The sequence below is a fragment of the Micromys minutus genome (genome assembly GCF_963924665.1).
Source record: "Micromys minutus genome assembly, chromosome: 19".
NCBI lineage: Eukaryota > Metazoa > Chordata > Mammalia > Rodentia > Muridae > Micromys > Micromys minutus.
In genome coordinates this window covers 29946018-29968624 of record NC_137954.1, presented here as the reverse complement: position 1 = coordinate 29968624, position 22607 = coordinate 29946018, and the positions used below count along the sequence as shown (strand labels likewise).

The window sequence follows — 22607 nt, the reverse complement described above, 5'->3', positions numbered from 1 at the left end:
TAATAATGGCACATTGAACTTTCTAGGAGAAATGTATGGTGTATTTGTCCAGCCCAGCCAATTTCCTTAAAAGTACAGTTTCTAGAGTGATGACTCAGTCTATGGAATGTGTGCCTAGCAAGTCTGGGGACAGAAATTCAAGCCATAAAACCCATGTTAAAAGCCAAGTACAATGGCATATGCTTATAATCTTAACACTGAGGTCTCAGAGATAAGAAGATCCCATGGGCTTTCTTGCCATCCTGTCTAGCCTACCTTAGTGAGCTCTAGATCATGAGAGAGCCTGGCTCAAGTGACAAAGTGGATGATATCTGGAGATCAGCATTCAAAGTTGACCTCCAGACTCTATCTACACATCTGTACCTATATAACCATAGGCTCATCTTCCCACATGCATCCATAAATCACAAAACATAAATTCATTTTGCTTTAGAGAAGTGCTCTCAACCTGTGGTTCACAACCCCTTTGGGTCACACATCAGATACCCTTCATGTGAGAGATATCTACATTATAATTCAAAACAGTAACAAACTCATAATTATGAAGTAACAATGAAAATAATTTTATGGTTGTGGCTCAGCATAACAGGAACTGTATTAAAGAATTGTATCACTAGGAAGGTTGAGAACCTCTGGTTTAGAAGGTTTATTTTTCTTTTTTCTTCCAGCTCATCAAAGCTGTGAGCCAGTTAATAGCTGACGCGGGGATCGGAGGGTCTCGCTTTCAACACTCCCTCGCAATCACTAACAACTTTGCCAATGGAGATAAACAGATGAAAGTAAGAGATGCTTCATGGGCGTTTTTCTAAAGAATCAGAAATAAAGTGGGGAGGGGTTTTTATCTGACATATCAAAACCATAAGGTATTTATGAATTCTATGTATAATTTAATCAAAATTTTGATCACTTATATTCTTTGCTTATTTAAATTGGAAGTGTTAGGTCTCCCACTTTCAGTACATGTTTTAGCTGGAATTTCTGAGACCTTTGCTCAATTGTTACATAACTAGATTTGCCAAGTGTGTCATCATTTATTCATAATCATCATAAGTAAACTTATCTTTCCCTCTACTTATATTGGCACCTTTGGAAGACTAACATTAGAACAGGCTTCAGTCATAACTTGGTCTGGAGATCAAGAGAGCACTTTGAAGCATACACACACACATGCACACACACTACACACACACACACACACACACACACACCATTGCTTTATTATATCAGTTAATTGCTTCACTTATAGTTGTCTCTGGATTCACCTCTGAAAGTATAAGGACACTGGTGATGAGAGTAAAAAGGCCCTTCTGCAAACACTAACAACTCAAGTCAAACAGGATGTCTTTGGTCTACATATTTATCAAGAATATGATTGGTCAGTCCAGGGTCACATGCCATCAATAGGAATGACATCAAAACTTGTGTAAATGACATAGACTGGAGTCAGAAAAGACTAAATTTCAAGGGCATTCATGAAACTATTACTAAGAAGTCGAGCTATAAGACCATGATTCTTATTACCAACTATTTCAAATATAATCACAATCACAATATATGGGATGCAAACATCTATGAGCACTATATAAGACATAAAAATATATGGTACCAAGCCCTAATTAAGAGTATAGGTTGAAGTTAACAAAGGAATGCTGAACAGATAGTGACCCAGGCTCTCTCTTTTCCAAAGAACAGCAATTTCCCAGCAGAGGTGAAAGATCTGACTAAACGTATAAGGACTGTTTTGATGGCCACAGCCCAAATGAAAGAACATGAGAAGGACCCTGAGATGCTGGTGGACCTCCAGTACAGCCTAGCAAACTCCTATGCAAGTACCCCTGAGCTGCGGAGGACCTGGCTGGAAAGCATGGCCAAGATTCATGCACGAAATGGAGACCTATCTGAGGTGATAAACAAAGGCTCACTCATTTTTCATCAACATTGCCTTCCTTATCTGAATAATTAGCTATTAATTTACACCACATAGTATAAAACATGCGATATTTTTCACCAATATGAAAATATACATCTACATATCATGGGCAGTTACTTTATATGTAGGTTGCAATGAAATCTGTTTTTAAGTAGAGGGCATCAGATTGTGGCCAGATATAGAAGCAGCCACATCGGTTGTTTGAAATGCAGAGCATGAATAGATGTCTAAAACTTGAATCTAAAGACAGCCTCATTAAATGTATCCAAAAAGTAGCAATTATGTCAGAATTAATATTCTGTGTTTCAAATGTGTTCCCTGAAATTAGAGTGGAACAGGGAAGCATGCTGTCTTGCTAAGCTTATCAGAGTTCATCTGGATCAGCCATGGAGAAGAAAGTTCCATGTGTGAAGATGGTGAATACTTGGCTTTTCTGTGGCAGTTGTCATCCCAGATGGATTTATGCACAGTGAATTATAGAAGCCAGGGGCTTCTGAGTTACCACTAGGGAAGTTCTGCCTTTTCCCAGAACTACACTCCCCTAGAAATAGGTGATAAGTCTATCTAGGATAAGCCTAAAGTCTAAAATTTTAACTATAATAATCCTAAAAGATAAGCATTTGGTCATCAGAACAGAATTTGGTAAAAATAATAATAATAATAATAATAATAATAATAATAATAATAATAAGCATTTGGTAGTCTAGAACAGAAACCAGAACCCTGGCTTGGCCACAGTTTGGTGATTCCCAGTTCCCATCAGATTATCTGAAATGGCAAAATTCATTCGTGAAACCTCAAAAGAAGAAATCTGAAGGCCTGGGATCTTCATAAAGTTGAGCGTATACAGCAATGATCAAAGCATCTGAAGAAATAAAACATCACCCATGTAATCAGTTTGAGGAGCATCTACCTATTAAGTTAGCTTCCACAATATAAGCAAGTGCTAAACAATGAGGGAAGAGAAATTAAAGAGCCAGTATTAGAAGCAGAAAAACTGTGAAGTCAGATGTGTTTATTTCCATTTTTCTTCAGATACTAGAATCTATATATTTAAGAAAAAAGCTACATAGCTTTGAAATAGCAATAAATTAAGATTAGATATTAATAAAGGAGGAAATGTCATTTGATGGGAAAGTTGTTTAGGATAGCTCATTCATCCCATTTCAAAACTAAATCAAGAAAAAGAAGCAAACATATCCCAAGTGTTTATTTTATTCTTGATGACTTTGAAAAAGTCCCAGAGATGAGCATTTTCACTTCTTTCCAAATTAAGAGTTAGTCTACATGACATGTTCTGAGAGAGCGCACTGACTCCCCTTAGGAAACCACTGGCTTCATGAAAAGTTAGATCTGTCCTTGAAACCCGTGTCTTCTGTTTTGTTATAGGCTGCTATGTGTTACATCCATATAGCTGCTCTCATTGCAGAGTACCTGAAGCGCAAGGGTAAGAGGGCTTTGTAAAGGGGGCAGAGCCTGGAGATCATTGTACTGGAACCTAACCACATAAATTCGCTAAACTTATGGTTTATTAAATAACTTTCACTTTTAAAGACACTATTATGCTGTATGTCAACATTTTTAATTCCATGATGTCACTGGCATGTTCATTTGATGTGCAGTGAAGCTAACTGGATGGTCAACTTTTTGGTTCAAAATGATGATTTTGATATCTCATTGATTAACAATCTGTGGTTCCATAAACTGGTATTAACAAGAACATTCAGCCGTGCACTAACCTCATCTTACACTATCACAGGTTACTGGAAAATGGAAAAGATTTGCACACCACCCCTGCTTCCAGAAGACACCCACCCCTGTGATAGCAACTTATTACTAACAACTCCAGGCGGAAGTGAGTGGATCTAACTGGGCTCATCTGCCTTTGATGCTGAGGAAATCAACTTTACAGCTGCAGGAAATGTCCACAAATGTGCTCTCTTAGAAGCAAAAGCCATGACCTGAAATCAGGCCAACAGAATTTACTGTAGAAAACGCTTCAGCTTAGATCACTCAGAAACCATATCCTAAACTTAACAAGCTTAGCTTTCTTCTCAGTTCTCAGCAAATAGGAGGTTGTCTAGTCTTTGGGATTATGAATTATGGTCATGCCTATCTGCTTGCTGGCCTGCCATTAAAATCTTATCTTGAAAGTGATGTACCATGCAAACTTGCAAGAAGAATCGAGTTTGAGTGTAATAGTTTATTCAAAGTAAGAATGCATTCATATACATTTACAGAGATGAATATACCTTGATGATTGACATGTTATATGTTACTTCTTAAAGACTATGTGTCTTAGTGATAGAGTAATTGCCTAGCAAATATAAACCTTGTTGTTTGATTTCCAGCATTCCAAAATTAACAACTACAATAATAACAAAAATAATAATTTACTCTAACAATATATAATATATAATTGATAATATTTATTTACTTTCATTAAAAATGTTCTACCTTAAAGGTCTAAAATAATATTTTGTAAGAACTATGCTTTCTTTGTATAAAAATGTGGCTGTTTCATTCATACATTTTATCTAAAATCTCTTTAAAAGTCCTTTCAAGTCTGAAGTTTCTGAACAGCAATCTACTTGATAACATTATTTCAACATGCAACTTGCTGTTAAAAACTCAGTGTAGAGTTTGAATTGAAATACCCAAACAAAATAAAAATGGACTTTGATTTTCAATATTTCAGAAGCACAATTCCATTCCTATTCATTTACACTTGAGTATAGTTTCAAAAGGGTCACAGTGGATTTTCCAAATAATACATTAGAACCAAATCACCTAAATGAACAGTGAGATAGTGAGGTCTCTTGCTTGGGGAAGAAAAGATAGATCTATACCACAGGAGCATATCCAACTTCAAACCCTTTTTCTGTTGTGCACCATATGCACACTAGTTTTATATGCAAGTCATCAGATATCACTTTATTTATTTAACACACTCTCCTAGCTCAGCCATTATTGATCTTTAGGTTCTGCAGAGCAACATAAAGACTTTCACATTTTACCTAAAACCAAACTTGAAGAAAAGCGATGAAACTCAAGTGTCAGTTTATGTCCCAGTAACTTCAGTGACTCTTCAATACTCACACACTTTAAACAGTCCATGTCAGATGGAAGGTGATACTGGCGATGGTATGCCATAGCCATTGTAATACACTTATTACACTTACAAGTGAACCCTGAAATGGGAAGGTGAACCCTCGTGCTCCATGAACACATGTTAATATATATCAGCACATATCTGAATCCCACTGATATATTTGAAATCTCTAATAATATGATATTATGTTGTGAAGTTTCATAACTGGAGAAGTAAATGATCTCTTTCTTAAAATGTGCATCTGAAATAGAGATAGATAGATAGATAGATAGATAGATAGATAGATAGATAGATAGATAGATTGATAGATTGATAGATTGATAGATAGATATAGAGATATATATCTTGGTGCCAGAAACCATGATCTAACCATCACATGCCTTTCATGTTTTATGATACTGCCAGGACTAACCTCATGAAGTAAGCCATGTTCTAATCCCAATATAAATTGCCTAAGATAATATTTCATTGTCTTTGATCCCCTCTCAAGGCATGTTCTCTATGGGATGGCCAGCCTTTCTGAGCATCACCCCAAACATTAAAGAAGAAGGAGCAATGAAAGAGGATTCTGGGATGCAAGATACTCCATACAATGAGGTTAGGCACAAGTGATTTACTGTCATTGATGAAATTTTAAAATGCAGTGAATTGTGGTTTTTGTGTGCATTCAAAAGTCAGATAATGTAGTTCTGCATTATGACTTTAATAAACAAAGTGATGTTGAGGCTCAAATAAAATAGAGATTAATACATATCAAGTTCCATGAATAAAGCATAATCTTCATTGAAATTTTAAGCTAGGCCTGATCTATTTCATTTCAATGAACTCAGATGTATACAGTGTGCTTTTCCATAAGATACACAATCTCTATGCTCTGATAAATGTAGTAAGGATGCTAATGTTTTTATGAACTTGGCACATCAGTTTCTTACACAAGTTTACTTATTTACAAATTTGGCTCTGTAAAAGGGCTCATAATTTCTGTGGGAAAGCCTTCTGATGTGTAAGCTAGTTAGTTCCCATGAAAAAGTAGTTTTCTAGCAGGAATCATATAACAACAACTCTGGGTGACTATAACAGAGTTTCGTTTACCAAGAAATACAGTATTCCATAAGCTAATTTTTTTAAGTCTTAATGTTATATAGATGTAGAAAAATACAAATTTTGGAGATATATTTTTATGAACATTGGCTTTGTGCATACTGCATACAATTGTAGTAAATTTTAAAAGATACTGTCAGAAATATTCAAACAATAGTATAAACTTGCTTTAGAAATTATGTTATTTCAAATAGTTGGACATATTAATTAATCTACCACCATTCTGAAAGATATTGTATTAAGGGCAGGAAAACAGAGATTAATCAGGCATAGTCCCTGCTTTTGAATAATTCAGAATTTTGGAAATAAAAACTTCCTTCAGTGTGGAAAATAACCAGTTCCAAATAGATATCCAATAACTATAAATTGAGGCATTACATTTTATAATTAAAAGATGACAGTTTTCTACATGAAAGTGTTTGTAGTGGGGATGACTGGGCATCAATAAAAGCTCTCTGTATTCATTATAAATATTGATATTAGGTAAAACAAGGTATTGTAGCTTGTTTTTGCTACTCTGTGGGTTCTTCTTCTTCCATCCTTCTCCACCCCTTTTCTTTCAGCTTTTCAACACCCTAATACTAGCTAAAAGGGAACAGAAAGACAGAGGGAGAAAGGAAAGAGATCCTTGAAGAAAGTCAGGGGTCGGAAAAAAGGCAACGTTATCATTAGATGACTTGAATTCCTTAGGAGCAAGTTTGCTCTTTGCCATCCGGATATCTAATTTCTTCCCATTGCTGTTTCTTCTCTGTGCATGACAACTTAACAAACTGTGACCAACAATAAACAACCTAACCTGCCCTAGTATTTATATACTGTCTAAAAAGTACCCAGAATTCCAAAGTTCATGCAATCACAGAAACTATCAGCAGCTGGTAAAATCATACCCCAGCCAATGCACAAGACAAATCATAATCAGCTGCTATTGACAATCTGAACCAGGCCATATCCCATACTTAGCATTAAAACAAAAACCTATTCTTATAGTATTTCTGTTTTTTTTTATTCTAAAATTCTTACTACAAGGTTTCACATAGGAAAGGAATGGTCTAGTGTGTGTAGCAGCAGCACGGGCAATGATGTAGAGAACCAAAACACTGTAAAGATGGGGAGAGAGAGGTAGAAAGTTGGAAGCAGAGTAAAAACAAAAACACAAACACAAGGACAGAGTGCTAAAAAGAGATTGTGGGCTACCTTGAGTGTCAGTCTGGAGAGAACAGATAATGTTATATAAACTGGACTTCCACAAAGGCTTATGGGTGTGGAGATCTCATGAGTGTGTTTATGTTTTAAAAAGGAATATCACCTTAGACATTGGAGAGAAACACCTGTTTGCTAGAAATCTGCTCCAGGTCTAGGAGTGAAGGGGCAGGGGTGGGAACTAAGCATCAGTGATGATAGCAATGGAAAGAAGTGAAAAGGTTAGTACACCTGCTTCATGAGTTAGGGGATGATGTGGGGAGGGGGATTCAAGATGGCACTGTGATCCCATGGTGGTCCATATATGTCAGTAATGATGATGATTGGGAATCAAAAAATCACATTGCAAAAAGACTTCAGGCTGAGATAGTTTCAGAACCAAGTTTCAGAAATGAGCCACCTCTTCAAACATATTTTAAAGCACCCTTTTCTCCGGGGAACTTGCAGAATATCCTGGTGGAGCAGCTGTACATGTGTGTAGAGTTCCTTTGGAAGTCTGAACGATATGAACTCATCGCTGATGTTAATAAGCCCATCATCGCTGTCTTTGAAAAGCAACGAGACTTCAAAGTATGTAATCTACAGCTCCAAAAAGCCACAAGCTTTTTTTTTTACTTTAAGTTGACAAATGACATACAGCATTGAAACATAATGACCTTCTCTCTTTGGTGTCATTTTTTTTCTCAAATAACCCTCTGGTCCCTGGTTTCAGAAATTATCAGATCTCTATTATGACATCCACCGGTCCTATCTGAAAGTGGCAGAGGTGGTGAATTCGGAGAAGCGATTGTTTGGTCGTTACTATAGAGTGGCGTTTTATGGGCAGGTAAGTTTGTTAGAAGTAACGTGGCCTGAATGCTCCATTCAGATTGTCATCGTCTGTTCTTCATAAGGCATATGATGACATGTACCAGTAGACTGGGGGAGGGGTGAATGTGAACCTATAGGGGTGTTTCTATGCATCAGTTTGCCTGTAGGGATGTATTAAACACAAATAGAGAAATCCATAAAATGTAATACAAGTTAAGCTAAAAATAAATAAGTAAAGAATGATCTCTAACTTTTAAAGGTAGAAGTGGCTTCTTTTCAATTATTCTCTGCTTTGCCTTTTATCCTAATATACCTAACAGATTTATGTGATAGATTAAAGTGAAATCGAGTCAGACATGCTTTAAGAAATTGCATCTATAGTACTCTAAATTGACCACTATTTCCAACATTGATTATACCATCTTGTAAGTTGTATCTCCTGTTTGTTTTAAAGCAGATCATCATGGGGCTATGTTCTTTCCTAAGTCATAGGCCAACATTTATTTTAAAGTTATCTTTCTCAGTGTGCTGCATCAGTAATGAATAAGGTTAAAGATGTTAGCTAGCCATAGCATTGGCCCAAAGAGATGTTACACACTAATTATGTACGTATCTGTGTAGTGGTGCTTTAAATGGTATAAACTCAGGAACATCGTGATCCCTTCTCCAATAGGCTGTGGCATTCTTCTGTCCCCACAGAAGTCGTTCTGACATTTATAGACAGATACGCCAGCCTATTTTATATCCAACGGTGGCTCTCAAGTCTCTCGCTTGCTTTCCTCCCTCACATGCAGCAAGATTGCTCTCAGCTTCTTGTTCTCCTGAGAATGTGATAAGACTACAGATAGCATCTGGTCCAATGTAGTGATTACAGATGATCTTCCACTTAAGTCTTTAGCAAAACAAATTTCCCTCTGATCACCAAAGATAGCTTTAAGACTAACCCCCTATTCTGTCTACTGGGAAAGGACCCATAAGTAGTTCCCTCCTTAATCAGTCCCATCCTGCCTGGATTTTTCAATTCTAAACAGCATCACGACTGCAGAGACAGAGAAACATAGTGTGGATGAGAACAGTCTATAAGGAAAAGGGGATCGTAGGCATTTGGAAGGGGAATATAAAGAATGTTAGCAGCTTCTGTGTATCTGTTGAGGAAGAAAGAAATGTAAAGGACCCTCAGATGAGAGGAGATGGTCTTTGAGAAGAAAGAAATAATCTGTAGCCTTGGCAAAGCATTAGCAAGAAAAATAACAAAAAAAAAAAAAAAAAAAAAAAAAAAATTGCACCAAGAAAGGGATCTGGGGGTTGAATGACTGAAGGAAAAACTCAGGCTAACCTAGCCTGTAGGGGGTGCTTTGCTAGCCAGGCTATAATGGCAAACATTTGGACGATCTTGCCAATGAAAAAAAAATGAAGTTCCATTAATGCCCTGGCCATGCAAACCAGCATGTGAGATGTGAGCTGGTAGACAGGTGGAAGGAGCTTTGCTGCGTCCCAACTAGTTTTTAATACAGATGTTTGCTCTTTTCTTTCTTTGGTCTTGATTGTTCCAGGCTGTGGTAAGTTCATCTTCTCTGTATCCCTTTGCATGCACTAATAACCCTCACCATCCCTCCTTACAGCTTTACTGAGCCTTAACACTGTTGTGCAGGTCGACATTTGGTCTAAAGAGTAAGAGAGCTGCTTTGATTTGTTTTGGAAGCATCTTTCATTTCTTGAGCTAAATTCTGTTTATTTCAGTTCCCTGAATTACAAAAAAAAAAAAAAAAAAAAAAAGGATCATTTTTATGCACATTATCTTTCTCCGAAAAGAGTAGAGGATGTAATCTAGAAGCTTTACACACACACACACACACACACACACACACACAAAGACAGATATTAATATCACATATTTTAAATAGGTGCAGAATAGACTTAAGACTAGAGAGCACCTGCTTACTTGATCTATCATGAATCAAACCTTATGGCAGTGGTTCTCAGCCTTCTTAACACTGTGACCCTCTAATAGGTTCTTCACGTTGTGGGGACCTCCAGCCATAAAATTATTTGCTACTTCATAATTGTAATTTTGTTACTGTTATGAATCATAGTGTAAATATCTGATGTGCTGGATATCTGATATATGAGACTCCTAAGGAGTCACGATCCACAGGTTGAGAACCCCTGCCTTATGGACCAAAAAGGGTCAGGAGTTGAAATAGTGACTGCTTACAGGGAACTATAGTTCTTCCCAGAATCCTTTGCAAGGAAGCCCTCTGAGAGATAGGGCTCTGTATTAGATTCTGATCATTTACAAAGATGATGGTACTAACAATTCCAAACACAAAGAATCAAGGAGAATAAGTCTTCACCCAACAGGCAAAGTCTTCAGAGATGCAGAAAGAGGTAAAGAAAGATCTAGAACATAGTAAGAACAGAAATTACTAGCCAATATCAAGAGCTCTCAGAAAACCATCTTTGAAATTGCCTATCTTTAGCCATTTATGTTAACCTCCAGAACTGATGTTTTTATATGGTTTGATATAACTAAGTCCCTGAAGATAGCAACATTCTTTCAATACCCATACTGTCACCATTTAGCGCTTCTTATCTGAACAATGCATACTTTTTTTTCTAATTCTTTAAATTCTTTCCCACCTCCATGTCATATGAGTATTTTATACCTTCATTCACAAACTTGAACTCATGAGTCTTTAACTGGCCTACTAGAAAAACACTCCAAAAACCATGTACTAAATAGACAGAGGGGGGCATTGGGGTATGCTGCTTTCAAATGATCTAACAATGTTCTTTTCCCAGGCGTCTTAAAAACATGCTGTGGGGGCATCTGACTTCTTTTGTAACAGGGGCAGGACTATCAATTGAATCCAATTAGAGCGTAAAAGAAAAAACATTTCGTTATTATGCCCAGACCTGATGATATTGCCTAAACTTGGCTCTCCATATGTTTTACCATCAACTGCCTTTGAACAAGGAGAACCATTGGGGTTCATCCTGATAAGCTGCAAATCAGAGCGTTAATGATCATTATGCAAATGTATTCAAATACACACGGAATAGACAGCTTTTATTTCTTCTCCTTGATGAAAAGGGAACCAAAGCAGACTAGCTCATCCTTCTGAACCAGTGCAGAAGCAGGTCCAAGAGCTCAGAAAGGAACTACAGGGTGCATCATTAGCATAATACCCATCCTTAAAAGAACTTCTTATTCGAATGGCATTTTATATTCCTCTGAAACACACCTTTTCACATCATCCATGTTAAGGCATCTTGTAACCATGCTAAAAAGATGATGTGACTATAACATGAAATAGGCTCTAGGTCTGTACAATGTCCTTTGAGGGCACATTAGAGTCCTCTGTGACAAGTGTTTTTGTTTTGTTGTACTGGCTAGGATATTTAATATTAACTAAGTTTGCAATGAGTCGGGCGTTAGCAAACAAATTAAAAACTCTTTTCTCACAGCATGGATTTTTTTTTTTTTTTTTTTCTGTAAAAAGATGCAAGTCGTGCATAGCATGGAGTTTCTCACACAGCAGTGGGCATCATTGGCTACAGATCTAACAGCCTGCAGGAAGCATCCTTCCAAGTTTCCTCAAGGATCCATTGCCAGAGTAAGGAAACAGCAACAGCAGTCAAACTGTCTGTAATCAGTGAAACCCTTAGGAGTTGTCCTTTAGCAAGCATGCAAGCCAACAAATGCTTGTTGCATAGCTTCAAACAGCTACTCCTGGAATTAATTAGCTGAAAAAAACTTGGTGGGGGGCAGATTTATTCAATGGATCAATGGTTATATATTGTAATGACTCTCAATCATGCCTCCTTTAGTGTAGATGCATTTCGGAATGTGAATGAAAAAGAACTTGAAAGGAAGCTGGAAACATACATGTATGAATAACATCTCCATTTTGGAATGTGATGTAGTTTTTCAGATCTTTGCCTATATGAAATTCACTGATCTATCTATCCATTCATCCATCCCTCTCTGGAGAGAAACAGAGAGGGGGGAGGGAGGGAGGGAGGGAGGGAAACAGAGTCAGAGAGAGAGAGAGAGAGAGAGACAGAGAATTTCTCTGTTTTCTGTGTCTTCTCACTAGCCTATTACTAACATTTTCTACACTGATTTTTCTTGGACTGCATTGTTTAATTTGTGAGCTTTGGACCATTCTCCAGCAGGGTCATTTATATTTGACATCCTAGTTCAGATCCAAGGACACCTCAATATTCTGAAGAACTTATAAAAAAATCTAGGAGGAATTAATAATTTTATTTGTCATTTCATTGAAGTAGATTTTCAACCAGATTGATTGCCATGAGGTTTCACAGTCTGTGTGTGTTACTTCTACTGACCCCAATTACTTGCTTAACTAGAATGTGCTGCCTCAGAAGGACAACACATTAAGGTATATACTGCATTATAAAATGCCTTGGGGAAAAAAAATCAAACCAGCTAGAGCAATGTATGGGTCACATTTCCCATTGTCTGGAAATGCTGCCAACCTGGACACAAAGCTAGTGGGAAACTGCCTCTTGGTTTGGTTTGCATCACCCATACCCACTTGTAAATCACTGACTCTGTGAGCATGTCTGAGAGTGAAGCTTTCTCTCAGATCACATCTTGCAGCTCAGTGGCCTCTGCCAGCCTTGATGGGTTTCCTAGCAAAAGGTAAGGATCCTTTCTAAACATTTCCACGTCTGCTATTGTTCTGACTCAAAAAGTGTCTCCCATAAACCCTGACAAATATAATACATTAGATTCCTTATTCAGCTAGCCCTCTTTCATCTTACTTCCATCTCAGAATTATCAGTGAGACACGCCCCACCCCACTCATGTCTATACAAGCGCACACGCACACAAACACACACACACACACACACACACACACACACACACACACACACAAAGGTCTGCTTCCTTCTGCTCCCTGCTAACCAGGATTCAGAAATTGGTCAGGAGAAAATCCACCATGAAAATGTCTCTTCATGCTAGGTTAGGAGTAGAATGTGGCTGAGATAGGGGTACAAATGGAGGTAAAGTCATTTCCTGAACCTTGCAGTCATTTTTTCCCTCTGTTGCAATTGAAATTGTAAATGTTGCCATGGCTAAGAGCTTTTGGGAATTCTGGTGTTTGCCTTCCCAAGTCTTACTTCTCCGATCTGTCAGGTTGTCAGTTTTAGCTACTGACTCCTGACCTTGAATCTGGCAAACGTCTAGAGTCTTCAGTAGAAACAGCAGAACAAGCAGATGTCCCACGGGCAGAGTCAGACCTCTCACCCCCACGGTGTCAAGAGGAATGGTAGGGAACAGCATTTCAGCTTTCTAAGTTCTCCATATCATAGACCACCTTCTAGCAGTTCAGGGTCACACAGGCATTCAAGAGCAGTTACTTGGGTTTGAATGTTTCTCAAATATTTTTTCAATATTAGACTTTTTATAAAAAAAAAATGAGGGGGCCTTTGCCAAGTATATTTGAGAGGAACATATCTTCCTGAGACATAGATCTGTAAACAATCTCCCTTTTTCTTTATATTTTCATTCTGCAGCAAATGCAGTGATCCCCTTCCTAAAGGCAAGATAATGTGTCAAAGGTTGGACATGCCCTGAGAACCCAGTGCCAATCAGGAAGATAGACCAGCAGACAGGAAGGGCCTGTTCAACATGAACAGAGCTGGGAGGTGGATCGCAGGCTCCTGCAAACCTATAGCCCTCTTTGATGATGAATAGAGTGTTGATCACACTTCCATGAGAACAAGGGTTATATAACTATCCCATACCAGACAGTCGTGGGCTTAATCATCCATTTTAGATTACCTTACCCCATCCATGAGAAAACACAACATTAGGACATTTTTCCATAATTTTTTAAAGCAATGAAGATTTGAGCCAAAAAAGGATTTTTTCTTATATTTTCATGTGTGTGTATGTGTGTTATGCATATATATGTATGTGTCAAACATAGTGAGTCTATGTGTGACTGCAAGAAAAGTGTCATTTCTTCTTGGACTCAGTAGTTTTACAAACCTCAAAATCTATTTATTTGTAGGTAAATTCTGCCATCAGAAGAAACCAATAGGTTCTTCTCTCTCAGCTCATCTGGTATTCTGAGCCCACATTTATTCCACAGGGTCAGAAGGAGACATGTTCCTGTCTCTTCAAAGAGAATGAATTATAAGAAATTTCTCACTTAGTTATCTACAGATAATGGAATCTTCTTTTTTCCTAGCTTCAAACCAGACAGATTTATAAAAGCCAAAACCTACTGGGCTCTCATGGAATAAAAATGATGCTCAGGTGTTATTATTAATCCTGAAAACGCCAGCTTTTCAAGAGTTTTAAAACCGAGTAGATAAGTTACATATAACTAACTTGTACCCTACGACCTTTGAAGACATATTAATGTCGGTACTTTTAAATACCATGTAATTGGGGCATATCATGTGCAATTTTGGTCACAATAACACTGAAAATTATCACAGGTCTTTACACAGGATGGTGTGGGGATGGGTAGTAACACATGTATGTACCCTCGAGTGCCATATGGTGTCACCTGGTCTGAGTTTAAAGACTTACAGAAGACATAATGATAATGAAGGCTCTAAAAATTGTCGACCATCACTCAAAATGCTGTGTTCTATTTAAGACTACCACAAGAGGGCATTCTTCCTCCAACTTATATGCAAACAAATTCTTCCTTTGATTTTTCCAAGTAGGAAAACTATGTGTAGGATAGGTTCTGACATTCCTTTGCCTAATGTTTATGCTGGTATCTGATTATGACACAGTATTCTTTGTTTCTTACTTTCTCCCTTTCTGGTTTGAATTTCTTTTTTTTTCTTACCACTTTATTTTTTTAAAAAAGGATATATATATACAGATTTTTAAAGGTATTTTGGCATAACATTATATGAATATTTTTGTCAGTACTTAATTCTTTTAGAGGTTTGATAGCATGCATTGAAATCCCACTAGTTACCATAAGCATGAAGTACATGTAGGACAGAACATAATATGGAAACAGATATTTTTGTTGAGTATAGATTAAGCATAATGATCTGTGAATACCAAAAATTGCCACAAGGCTATTATCTTACCTCTTGGATTATTAATAATTAAGGTCCAGGTGTACCACACTCTGAGAGGGTGAGGGTGTTAAACATTTTTTTTTCCCTAAGAAGGACTGAGGTTTTCTTTCTTTTTTTTTTTTTTGACTGTCATATAGCCTGTGAGTTGTTTCTGGGGTATTCAGAACTTTCTGGGGTTAGTATCCAATTATCAGTGACTGCATATTGTGTCTGTTCTTTTGTGACTGGGTTACCTCACTCAGGATGATATTCTCTTGATGCATCCATTTTTCTTAGGTATTTCATAAAGTCATTGTTTCTGATAGCTGAGTAGTACTCAGTTGTGGTTTGAATTTCATGGACTCCTAATTAATGGCTTCAGACAACTGAATGACAGGAACTTTATTTTACTGTAAATCTGCCTGTGATTTGCCACTGGAGTCCTCTAATAAAGCCAGGGGTTCGCTGTGTGTCTCCCCTAGGGATTCTTTGAGGAGGAGGAAGGTAAAGAGTATATCTACAAAGAGCCTAAGCTGACAGGTCTCTCGGAGATTTCACAAAGACTTCTCAAGCTCTATGCAGACAAATTTGGAGCAGACAACGTGAAGATAATTCAAGACTCCAACAAGGTAAGGGAACTAACAGTGTTCACACAATGTGACTTGACTGGGTTCATTGTATTTCTTAGCAGCTGATTTTCATTTCCTAGCTGATAGGTCATGCCTGATGAGCTATCCAAAGTGTTTGAGATGGTTGGCTTATTGGTTGGCTGCTGAGGTTTTGGATTTTTTCATGTCTGTATCTACATGAGTTTATGAATACCATGTTTGTACTTGAGTTTACAGAGGTCAGGAGAGGGCATTGGATCCTCAGGACTCTGGAGTTACTGTAGATTGTAAACCTCCATGTGGGTGCTGCCAACCCGATCTAAGAGCAGTAAGCATGGTTAACCACTGGGCCATCTCTCCAGCAAGATTATAACCTTTTACTTCAGTCATTTTTATATCATTTTTAGAAACAACCAAGCAAGTCTTCTATTCTTTCCATAATTAATATGCTTTTAAATAGCAGTTACAATGTTGAAGTAGCTGAATTGGAGTTGGAGGAAAATCAAGAAAACTTGTCTGTCTACCCAGTTCAGGAGGCCTTTGTGAGCTGTCCTCTAATAGAACCCAACTTGCATTTACATGGTATTAATTTGAGAGAATCCAAAGAAGCTCTGCTTTGCTCCAGGAAGCAATGCATCTTCTCATTAAACTACTCCCAACCTTCTCATACATTATCATTCTTTGGCCAACTTCTAGCAAGCATCTACTTACATGCTGCACCCAGAGCTAGGACTTGGGGCACAGAATCTCTTCTTCTAGAAGTCCCAGTTCATATATGTGGAAAAACTTATGTGGGTGGTTGATTAAACAGAATGCAATGAAACATCATGAGAACAGTCACAGAGCAAGATGGGAAAAGCCCAGGGCAGGTGCTTGTAAGCAGCTCCATTTGTTTGGCCATTGCTACCCAGAGAGGGTAATCACTAAGCTGACAATATCAGGGTAAGATGTGTTGCTGAAAGTGATGAACATTTATAGGAGCCCAACCCATGTTGGAAGGAAGGACCACTTGTGTTTAAAAAGGGAGGTCTTTGAACGACAGATTAGACAAAATGACCAAGAGGGAAAGTTGGTTTGTAACCAAAGGTATAAAGCTACCCAGAAAAGGTCATTTTTCTTTCCTGCTTTCTTTTACAAAGCTGAAAGTTTGACACAAAATTTCTGGGTCTGGGTATAAGTCATTATAAATATATCCGTCATTCTTAGCTTGAAAGATATGGTTGCCTTCTCTGTTAAAGCTGGCAGAACTATTATAGTAGTGACCCATACAGATGAAAAAAGTAAACACAAAGATGAGACAAAGGGGGTATATTTAATGTCAGAATAGCTTGGGTCTTTGTTCCTCTCTACTACCTCATTTCAGCTGGTGATTATTAGCAACCTATCCGGAACCTCTATTTTAATATGTAAAATTATTACAGTTATGCCTGCCCTACCATATAAACACCAGTAACATTATAGAACAAATCCAGAAGGTTCCTGAGATCTCTAGAACTGGATAAGAAGTAAATGGATACAAAGACAGAGAAAATTGAAAGCAGGTCCAAAATCCAAGATGATTTCAACAAGCACACAGAGAATCATCCTTCTTAAGCTCAAAGTTTTCCTCAGTTCTCCTTGAGCTGTCTAGGCCATTTCCTTCCTGTTAATAACACTGGAAACCAGAGTAGAGCTGCCAAAGAAGTTGGGGAAATGGTTTGTTGCTGATAAAGGGTTTAAGATATGGCAATTACAGAACCCAGGAGCTGAGGAGATGGCCCAGTACGTAAAGCTGGTTAAAGCAAGCCGCACAAGCATGAAAATCTGAGCTCACATCCCCAGAAACCCATGACGGGTGCCCCCCGTGCAATTTCTACATCCAAAGGCAGGGGTCTATGATTCCCTATAGTGAACAGAAAAGTAAGACTAACCTCATCTTTCATCGGTGAGCTATGAGAGACATAGGTTTCACTGAGAGACCCTGCCTCAGTGTATAAGGTGGAAAATTTAAGATGGCTCCAAGGCCTTCATATCTGCATAAACACCCATAAATGTGCACATAAAATGCATATCACACATGCAAACACACACACGAAAAATGAAAATACAAACATTTGCAGTAATTTAACAGGCAATCGGGTAATCTGCCAGTGAGACAAGGAGCCTTCCTCTACATCTCTGTTACCATCCAAAGCCAAGAACACCAGTCTAGGTACATGGCCTCCCCATAGAGGAACAAAGTGATTTGTTTCCACTTTCAAGAAACTTTCACTCTGCACAGGGTGACTTACTGCCAAAGGGATAGAATGAAAGTTTAAGCAACACCCTAGGCAGGAATCTGTGTTGAAAGATTTACAAAGCAGTCTGGCTCTGGCATGGTAGGCTGAGCTAGCTCTAGCCCTGTTGCTACCAGAGCCAGCTCCTTGCCCACTTTCTTCTGTAGTCTGATGAAGTCTTCTGTGGTCTAAAGAACAAACGTGCTTTTTATCCACCAGGAGGCAGCAACGGAACTCGAAAATCACCTACAGCTCACTACTTTTGCTATTTTTCCCTTAATGTGTTGACACAGGTAAACCCCAAGGATCTGGATCCCAAATATGCCTATATTCAGGTGACCTATGTCACACCATTCTTTGAAGAAAAGGAAATAGAGGACCGGAAGACAGATTTTGAAATGCATCACAACATTAATCGCTTTGTCTTTGAGACACCCTTCACTCTGTCAGGCAAGAAGCATGGTGGCGTGGCGGAGCAGTGTAAACGGAGGACAGTCCTGACCAGTAAGTGCAGGGCCTGGCTTCCTGGAAACCTCCCCACCCAAGGCTAAGACACTCTTTTAGGCTGGATATGTGTGTTGCTGCATATGAGTTGTTGCAGGGGTGAGAGAGACAGCTCAGTTACGAAAGTGCTTGTGTATAAGCATGGAAACATAAGTTCCATCTTACAACCCACCAAAGAAAGTAAGGCATACAGTCATGTATTGAAAATTCCAGCACTAGGGAGGGAGAGATGGGTGGGTCCCTAGCACTCCTTGACCAGCTAGCTTAACCTAATCAGGGAGCCCCAAATCACTATCTTTAAAAAAAGGCTCTATCTCTAAAACAAGGTAGAAATTCTCATGTTGATATCTGACCTCCACACACACACGTGCACATGCACAAGTGCATCTGTACATAGGTACACACATATGAAATTACTTTAATCCTGCAGATAAGCTTCCAAAACATGTTGACCTGGAGTTGTTTGAGGGAACAGCAGGTTCATTCCCTCTTTATGTTCTCCTAAGAGGAAGCCTCTTAGCCAGCTGTGGTAGTGAACACCTCTAATTCTAGTTGTGAGAAGGAGCCTAAGTTCAAAGCAAACCTGGACTACATAGTCATATTTCACGTCAAAATGACACTAAAATGGGAGGAGGGGTAACTTTGAGAAGATACTGTCAATAGAATTAGTACGACATCCTCGCCCTTGAGCTGAGATATTCACAAGTGTCATGCCATGGTAAAGACACCATCACTAAACTCTCCCCTTCTCTCCATGAACCCTCTGTTACCTGCTTCCAAGCTAGCAGCTATTGCTATGATCAGCTTTAGGGTAAAATTCTACCCACCGTAGGGTTCCAGCTCTTCCCTGAAAGTACACCTTGATCTACAATACCTAATTCTATGCTTGCAGCATCTCTTCTGTGAAGTAGCCACCCTTTCATTTTTTTTAACAGACACTGAGTGCTGACTAGAGGCTGGGCTGCTTCAGGGTCCTCCTGGTGATCCATATAAATAAAACACAACCATGCCTTCACAGTATTCAGAGTGGAGTAGAGCAAAGACCCAAGTAAAGAAAGAACTTCCAGGGAAGGCTGAATAAACAAATAAATGTTTTAAAATATAGGGGTATGGTCTGGGATGCTAAAGCCCTCAGAGAAACTAATGAACCTTCTGGGGAAGACAACTCTCAGCTATGATGAGAGAGCCCAGTTTTTAGATGAATCACAAAGATTTCGCCTTCAGAAAGCTGACCCAAAGGGAGAAGCATCTAGAGCAAAACTCTTCTATTCTATATTGAAAAAAATTTTTTAAATATTTATTAAATTGTTTTATTTGTTTACATTTCAAAAGTTGTCACCTTCCCAGTCCCACCTCCCCAAGTTTTTCACCCCATCCCCACCTCTGAGAGGGTGTTCCCCCACTCACCTTTACCTGACCCCCACCAGCATCCCTCTTCCCTGGGGCATCAAGTGTCCATAGGATTAAATGCATCTTCTCCCACTGAAGCCATACATGTGCCCTGTGCTACACATGTGCCTGCCACAAACCAGCCCATGGAGGTTCATGAGGACTTTGTAACAGTGGCCAGTTTCAGTGCATGCTATGATCCTTTCAGGGTTGGGCTACTCTAACTGTCTTAACACAGCCTCAGTACAGTTGCTGTGAGCTAGTGAAGGTGAAAAGGAACAGTGAGATGTAGCTGGGGATAAAACCAAGAAAGGTAAGACAGGATGACCTCTAGGCTAAAAATAACTCACATCCACAGACACCCACACAGACAGAATGTGATACGTTCCCGGAAACAATCTGAAATCCCGAGGACCTCCAGAGGAACCTGGGACTTTTCTTTGCCCCTTTAAATCTCTTCGTGTGTCCTTTGTGTGTAGCAAGCCACTTGTTCCCCTACGTGAAGAAGAGGATCCAGGTCATCAGCCAGTCAAGCACAGAACTGAATCCTATCGAAGTGGCAATTGATGAGATGTCCAGGAAGGTCTCTGAGCTTAATCAGCTGTGCACGACAGAGGAAGTGGACATGATCCGACTGCAGCTCAAACTCCAGGGCAGTGTGAGCGTGAAGGTCAGTGAGCATCAGCCAGAGTCCAGACTCACACAGCCAGAGAAACTTGCTTCCAAGTGCTCTGGAAATCTGTTTTTATATCATCTTTTTACTATGGTGTATATAAGAAACACTCTGTCAGTATTAGTCACTCCTCTCATTGCTGTGAACAAACATTTCCAAAAAAGAGAATAAAGAACTTAAGGGTAGGAGAGCTTGTTCTGGGTCACTGTTTATGAGTGTGCCATCAATCAAGGTAAGGAAGGTATACGGGCAGAAACATGAAGTGGCTGGTCACAGTGTGCCCCCAGTCAAAAAAAAAAGAGGTGAGCTCTCTTCTCTCTAGCCATGAATGACTGTTACCCACACTTATGGTGCATCTTCCCATCCCAGTTAAACTAATCTTGAAAACCCCTCACAGGCATGCATCAGAAATTGACTTTCTAGATGATATTGTATTCTGTCACTTGACAGCATTAACCATCTGAGGCTGCCAGGTGAGGGAAAGGGTCATAAGACCCCACTTCTACCTCAAAAGCACTGTGTTGGGTCACCTGAGCCCAGATGGTCAGCCCCCAAGCCCAGGGATACAAGTGCATGAGACTAATCAGGTTTAGGAGGTTGTTGGGAGGTTAAAGATGGTGTGTCTATGTGTCTGTGTGTGTGTGTGTGTGTGTGTGTGTGTGTGTGTGTGCATGTGTATGTGTCTATGTGTGTGTGTGCATGTGTGTGTATCTGTGTGTCTGTGTGTGTCTGTGTGTCTGTGTGTATGTGTGCATCTGTATGTGTCTGTGTGTGTGCATGTGTGTGTATCTGTGTGTCTGTGTGTGTCTGTGTGTCTGTGTGTGTGTGCTCGAGTTTACAATTTATGTGTGTACACAAAACAATAATAAATATAGGTCATTATTTCCAGGGGAGTTGGGGAGGCTTGGGAGGAGTTAGGGGTGTGGGTATGATGATAATACAGTATAATTATGTCTGAAATTCTCCAGGAATAAAATTTTAAATCTAAATTTAAAACTCCAGTAGAAGAAAATGATACATGTGGTAGGGGTGGGGTGTGTACAAATGACTGAGATTCATTATATAAATGATTTCAATCATCCTAAAATCTTAAAACATCCACAGACATACTAAATTTGGCTTCAGGAAAATCTCTTCTCCCTGACCCTCCTATATCATATACCCCAAAAACTAAGTTAACCAATTAATAAATTCTGCACTCCATATAGACCTGTTTCATTACAAAATAGTTTTGTTTTGTTTTTTTTTTTAAAAAAGAATGTTTAATAGTTGAAGAGCGTGCTTTAGTGCCCATGGCCTATGCGAGCTATGACAGTGGCATAGAGAATGGATAGCCGGTGACGAGAATAAAATGAAGGTTCCAACTGAGGAAAACTGGTGGCTTCAGTGTCTGTAGAGGCAGTTGTCACACTCAGCTGAACATCCACCCCTAAAACGAATGACGCTAGCACAGGAGGGCTGGTGGGAACAAAGAAAGCAAGGGCCCACTAATGAGGGACAGGCCTGGCTTCTCCTGAGTGCTCTGAGAAGAAAGATGGGGTTGGGTCCCGACATGTCCCTCATTGTGGAGAAGACAGCATTTAATCAGTAATCGACATAAAATAGCATCTTAATAGACTAATTTTAAAACTCTAAATTAACATGAAAATCCCACAGTGAATGAAGTTGTAATGTCTTAGAGCTGGGAAGATAGCTCAGTAAGGGCATTTGTTGTGTAAACATAAGGACCTGCTTTAAATATCAGTAATAGTAATAATAATAATAATGACAATGACAATGATGATGGTGCACACCTGTAACCCCAAGGCTGTGGGAGGGGGGCAGGAGATGGAGATGAGGAATGGGAGGCTTGCTGGTTATCAGCTAGATCCGGTTTAGTGAGAGGCCCTTCTCAAGGAAATAAGGCAGAGAGTGGAAGAACAGGACACGCAATGTACTCCTCTGGCCTCTGCCTGTGCAC

The 22607-nt window shown here is 39.0% G+C and overlaps 1 protein-coding gene across 5 annotated transcripts in view; it reads left to right on the top strand.

Moving 5' to 3' along the window:
• Positions 1 to 22607, top strand: part of DOCK10 (dedicator of cytokinesis 10) — a gene marked incomplete at both ends in the record, with an annotated part of 250532 nt that overhangs the window by 218176 nt on the left and 9749 nt on the right. For all 5 annotated transcript variants that reach the window (XM_080932737.1, XM_080932735.1, XM_080932736.1 and 2 more), the window contains 10 exons: positions 669 to 779; positions 1688 to 1903; positions 3320 to 3377; positions 3690 to 3785; positions 5533 to 5639; positions 7791 to 7913; positions 8056 to 8169; positions 15701 to 15847; positions 18375 to 18585; positions 20454 to 20644. In XM_080932737.1, coding sequence (XP_080788863.1) covers positions 669 to 779; positions 1688 to 1903; positions 3320 to 3377; positions 3690 to 3785; positions 5533 to 5639; positions 7791 to 7913; positions 8056 to 8169; positions 15701 to 15847; positions 18375 to 18585; positions 20454 to 20644 — 1374 coding nt within the window. The remainder of the gene's footprint in view (positions 1 to 668; positions 780 to 1687; positions 1904 to 3319; positions 3378 to 3689; positions 3786 to 5532; positions 5640 to 7790; positions 7914 to 8055; positions 8170 to 15700; positions 15848 to 18374; positions 18586 to 20453; positions 20645 to 22607) is intronic.